Genomic DNA, 6,124 nt, shown 5'->3' with positions numbered 1-6,124 from the left:
AACAAATAAAACGATGATCCAAAAAATTAAAATCTAAAAAAAAAATTAAACCCAAGAAGATACAAGCCCAAAACAAGAGAAGCCTACAAATATTTACACAAACTCTGTCAAGATAATCCTACGTCTCCAGTCCTTCCTCTAGAATTTCACTGATATCCTCAATCTATACTCAAAGCTGTGAGGCCAAGTCGTGAAGTCCTCTTCAGTTGACATGTGTGATTTAGAATGACAGTTAACAAATTTCAAACAAATCTATATGTTGTCAAAATTAGTCACAAACATAAACACAAATATAAATCTCAACATTACTGAGAAAAAATTTCCAATTACTGTTTACAATAGGACAACTTCAAAACTTGAGAAGGAACCTAATCCGGACAAAATCTATATATCACGGCTTCTCTTTGATATCTATAACAGTCTCGAACTCAGCACTCTTATTCATTGCATAACCTCTCCTAAGCATTAAAACAACAAGATATGATGTTATGTAGCGTCCAGCAACATTCATACACTTTGTAAGATGAGGGAATGAGTAGCCATCTACAACGGGAACCACATGAATGACACCATCGTCGGCGTCAACGACTAATCCAGTAAGTAAACCTTGAGCATACAATGTTAAAACAACTTGTATTTGTGAAATCTGTGAAAAACAGTAAGTATCCTTCAGTTGGACAAGTTGAAATCTTTATAAATCAAAAGCTGCTATGTAAGGCTTTCCTGGTTAAAAGGACCAGCATACAGTGAATCGTACAGACTATTAGCTCACCATATCAAATTATTTAAACAAAACCAATCACCGAATCAATCAATTTCTCTCAAAACAGGTGAACATAAACTTCGAGAAACAATTCTTTCCAGAGGCGCAATTAATCTGAGAAGCAGTAGAACTTCTAAAGAGATATCCTGAATTCCAAAGTGCTCTGCGACAAATTCCAGCTTAGAAACGTTCCCCCCTTATGGTTTCATTTACAAAATTAGAATCAGGCGTGTTCACCTCTTCCAACCCTTGAGCGATTTACCTGTTCGATAAGCCACAAATTCGCCTAAGAGACAAGCGATTTAACCTAATATAGAAACACCAAGTCCGAATGATGCGATTACGACTCAAAACTCATTGTCTGCAATCATAGTTCTTCAAGTCAGATGACAGTGATAAAGATGGTATGTGAAAAAGATGAAATCGAACAGGGAGGATTCTTCAATTTAGGTCAAGAAAAGTGCTATGCGATGAATGCAGTGACCAAGGATGAAACACCTAATCGGCTGATTAACAAGTCTTTAAGCGATTAAACAGAATCCTGTGAGCGATGAAGAGACAGGTGAGCAATTTACAACTTCTGTGTGCGATTTAGACTTCAAGCGATGTACAACAATCCGGTTGACAACAAGCGATTTACCATAACTTGCTAGCGACTGACTTTGACCGATTTACTTGAATCCGGCTGAGCCTACACACGATTTACTAGAATTCGGAGAGATGAGTTGAGCGATTTACTAAACCGGATGAAAATGGTGAACGATTTACCTTGAATCCGGACAAGGGTTGAGCGATGTAGATGAAATCCGGAGAAGGTAATGTGCGATTTAAGAGCAAATCGAATGAGGGTTTGAGCGATTAAGGTTCTGTGAGAAGAGCGATGAAGATGAGACGAGAAAGGGCTAAATCCAAAATCTGATGGGTTGGGCTAAAAAAAATTGGGTCTTGAGCGATTTAGAAAACAAAAACACAAAAAATTTAATCAAAATGGATCAAAACACTGGTTTTTCAAAAAAATTCAAGAACACAAAAAAATTTAAAAACATAAAATCGATTGAATCACAAAATGGAATGATCAAATCACAAAATATTGTGAATACTAAAGATTCACACTTTAATTCCACACAGTTTGATCCCAAATTTTACACAAAAACACGAAAATTTTCAAAAAAATTTGGATCAAACCTAAAGAAAAATGAAGAACTTTAAGAAAAAGATGAAGAACACACAAAAATTCCAGAAAAAATTTCTTCACAAAACCTTCAAAATTGATGATTTCTTTTCATGATTTCGTGCATAATCCGCTCTGATACCAATTATTTGTCCCTAACAATCAATCTTCATGTAAACCTTCAAGATCATCAATGGCAGAAAGAGTTTTCTATTAAGAATATGTAGGAGAAGAGAGAGAGAAAGTCAACACATTCAATCTTGGTCAAACTCTCAATTCGTATACTGATTTACAATAAGCTCCTTCACTAAAATTACAAAGCCAACACCCTTTATATAGGGTCAAACTAGACAAAATAGTTAAAGTCAAACTATCCTAATAAAAGTCAAACACGATGACTTTTATACAATTATAGACAATTTTATCTTTCAAGACAAATACAATTTTACACTGAATTTCATTCCTAACAATTATAAATGTTTTTGTTTGGAAATGTTTTTTCATAGATGAAGGGAGTTTGCTTTTTAATTGGAAGATTCAGGTGTGGAAATAACTTGCTTTTCTGCATAAAGCTCCTCCTAGAAACTTACTGAAAAAGCCAGTTTCTAATTGTTAAGCCACTACCAAACAATTTTGTATGGATGAGTGGAAAACCTGTGAGTCTCATTAAATTAATTAAGCTGCTAACAAGCATGTCCTATTAATGTTATTAATGAATTTAGGCATATCGCTAATGTTCCTTCTGAGTCAAGATTAAACTTTTCTTTTGACTATAGTTTGGCATTACAGTGGTAGCAACTGGTGAACCGGGAGTATGCTAAAAGTCAGTTTATTGTCATAATGAAAATATCTAGAGAATCTAGAGGATTGATAGAGAGAAGTATAGAGAGTCATTAACTTGGGAAGTAGAAGTCATTGCAGATCTTGTTTATAAAATTAAACAAATTGCTCTGATACCATGTGTTGGTTGCTGATGGGTTAATGACTTATACTACAAGTGTTTGTGAAAGTGGGGTTGAATACAAGCATGATAAATTTTCACTTTTTAATTCTATATTTTGTATTAAAACAAAGAATTACGAAGTCTTTACGGAAGCTAGAAACGTAAGACCTGTGACCCTAAACAATCTAACTGGTTGATGAATTTGCTAATAACTGAAAAAGTAAGAGACGAAGGCACTCCTTTAGATCTGAAGAACTGAGATAGTCTTCAGAGTTTAAGGCATCGATTTACAAGAATATGCACTTAGAAATTCTTTAAAAGGGACAATTGCATTATCCAAATACTGTCTTTTATAGCAGTTTATGCTTTAAATGCAACAATGCAACTTCAACACATGTCTTCATTTGATTTGTTGATCCATATACCTTTGTACTTTTCATATCAACCTTTTGATATGATGTAGACATTTGTTGCTTTAACCCCTCCTTCTATATGCCAAATGAACTATAAAGAAAGTATGATACTGATAAAATAGTACTTTTAAACTTGCTTTGGCTGGCATGTTAAGCATGTCCCTATACCAGGACATAGGTTGGAACCTTGGTCCTTAAGTTTTCTCCATGTTTTTATATTCATAGTGAAAAGCAAAGGAAGTGAATATTACTTATTTTGGCTGACATGCTGAACATATTCCCATTTTAGGATTAAGAGTTGGTAAAAGAAACTTGATCCCAAAGTCTCGATTCAAATCGGCTTGTCAGATAGTATTTATCAAACTATATGACTGATTTGTCTTCTGATCTTCTATCGGCTAGATGATAAATCCAATCTACTTTGGTGTCTATCTAACTTCACTTTAACTAATCTTCGATCTTGCTAAAGGCGTTTTACTTGATTAGATAACAAATTATAAAATAGGACTTACAGTGGAAATTCCATTTTTAATGATGATTGGGTATTTGAATTACAAGGTGTATTCCAGATACACCAAAAACACATCCTTATCAATTTTGGACCCTTGACTATCGGATCCTATACAAATCAGATTCTCTAACATTTCAGATCCTATTTGTATTTTGGATAGTAGGAAACAACTTAAATTCCTAAATTGTTCTAAGTGTTTGATCAGATGTTATTATGTATTATTAAAGAATCCAGTGGTTGAGACCAACATAACTCTTTTTGTCACATATTTGTTTTGCTCGTTAGTTCTCTAGTGGATGCCTTAATAGTAGAGGTAGCTAGCGGTAGTCAAGCCCTTATTCGGGAAATTCTCAGAGGTTGTATCCTAGAAATCGAGAGATAGATGTTCTCGGTAAACCTCTTATCGGTGTCTATCTATAGATATTGTGATCATAATGGATTTGTTGGTAGAGAACCAAGCCAAAATCTTGTGTTCCAAGAATTTGATCCGGATCCTGATTTCGGGCGACGATGTGGTGCTTGTCAATGAAGAAAAGAGAGTACGTTATGGTTATCTCAATTGTGAAAGCACGCAAGTGCTTGGTTAAAGGGCGTTCCTCATACTTGGTATACGTGTTGGATGCTAAGTTACAGCAGAAGAGGCTTGAAGACGTAAAGGCCATCTGCGATTTTCCCAACATAATTCTCGAGGACTTGCCTGGTTTTCCACCCAACTGACAAGTAACTTTCCAAATTGATCTTCTTCTAGGAGCCGCTCCAACTGATAGAATGCATTTTTGTTGGCTCCATCTAAAATTCAAGGGATGATGTCACAATTACAAGATATTCTTGAAAAGCAATTTGTGAGACCGAGTTCATCACCTTGGGGAGCTCTGGTCTTATTCGTGAAGAAGAAGGATGGTACTATCAGGATGTGCATAGATTATTGAGAACTAAACAAGACAACTGTGAAGAACACATATCAACTTCCTATGATTGATGATCTATTTGATGAACTTCAAGGAGCAGGTTGCTTCTCGAAAATCGACCTATGTTCGGGGTATCGTCAAGTGAAGGTGAAGGATGTTGATGTAGTGAAGACAACTTTTAGGACGCCTTATGGTCATTATGAATTCCTAGTAATGTCATTCAGTTTGACGAACGCACCAGCGGTGTTTATGGGCTTGATGAACTGAGTATGCTGACCCTTCCTTGACAAGTCGGTAATCATGTTCATCAACGACATACTCATTTATTTCAAGAGTGATTCGGATCATGGGTAACACCTCTGAGAAGTCCTAGAAGTGCTAAGAAAAGGAGTTGTATGCAAAATTCTTCAAATGTGATTTTTGGTTGGAAGAAGTCCAATTCTTGAATGCAAATTACCATTTATCTCTTCTTAGTGGATGTGTGCAGTAAGTCAACCAATCCAATTAGAACCGACTGAGTATAAATGGATCAGATGAGAAAATTCAACATCCAATTTGGATTGGTTGGTTATTGGATGACAGTTCAAAACTGTAATAGTCTGGTTATTATTTTGGTTATATATATGTTATATGTTTGGATATGTGTGTGTATATTATTTTAAATAAAGAAAAGAGGGGGAGTCGGCTATTGAGCCCCCCCTCACTTCCCCTTGTGGTTGTGTAAGTATATATATAGTTGTTGTGAAGAAAAACACATACATACACCTACTATATTTGGAAAGTTGCTCTGGAGAGTTTTAAAGATTTGCACAGGAAGAAGAAGAAGGTCTCAAAAGGTTTTGATTCTCATTTCAAAAAGGTGAGTGTTTAGAGCTTTGAATATGTATTGCTTATATATGATTTGATAAGCATTTTAGAACTGGTTATTGTGGATTCAATTGCATTTTATGTTGATTCTTGAATAAACCGGCCAAGTGGTATCCGGATTGAAATCCGGATACTTAAACCGTCAATGCTTTGTCCGTATATTGATTAAACCGGCCAAGAGGTGGCCGGATATCTTTTAAACCGGCCAAGAGGTGACCGGATAATGGTAAACTGTTCAAAAGATTCAAGTGATGTATTGGATTGGATTATTTTAACTCGGTCAAGGGTTAGTCTATGTATTGTCCGATTTATTCTAAACCGGATAACAAAGAAAGTAAAGTATTGTCCGGATTTCTAATCCGGACAAAGGAGTTGGTTTATGTTTAAAGTATATTGACCGGATATCTAATCCGGACAAGTCTGATCGGACTTCAAATCTGGATGAAAGGAAAAATGTTTTTGGAAGATGTTTATGAAATGTAATGGCAGTGTAACTGCGAGTGAGATAGCGGTGTAACCGCGAGAGTGATATAATGGCAGTGTAACTG

The 6,124-nt window shown here is 35.5% G+C and overlaps 1 protein-coding gene across 1 annotated transcript in view; it reads right to left on the bottom strand.

Moving 5' to 3' along the window:
- Positions 1-391: 391 nt before the first annotated feature.
- LOC112516197 (actin-2-like) overlaps positions 392-6,124 on the bottom strand; it is a 34,678-nt gene continuing 28,945 nt past the window's right edge. Inside the window, exon 2 of the mRNA XM_025123219.1 lies at positions 392-606. Coding sequence (XP_024978987.1) covers positions 392-606 — 215 coding nt within the window. The remainder of the gene's footprint in view (positions 607-6,124) is intronic.

The sequence above is a fragment of the Cynara cardunculus genome, assembly GCF_001531365.2.
Source record: "Cynara cardunculus var. scolymus isolate 2C chromosome LG 8, CcrdV1, whole genome shotgun sequence".
Taxonomy (NCBI): Eukaryota; Viridiplantae; Streptophyta; class Magnoliopsida; order Asterales; family Asteraceae; genus Cynara; species Cynara cardunculus.
Note: the sequence above shows the minus strand (reverse complement) of the source record. Positions and strands in the feature narration are given on the sequence as shown.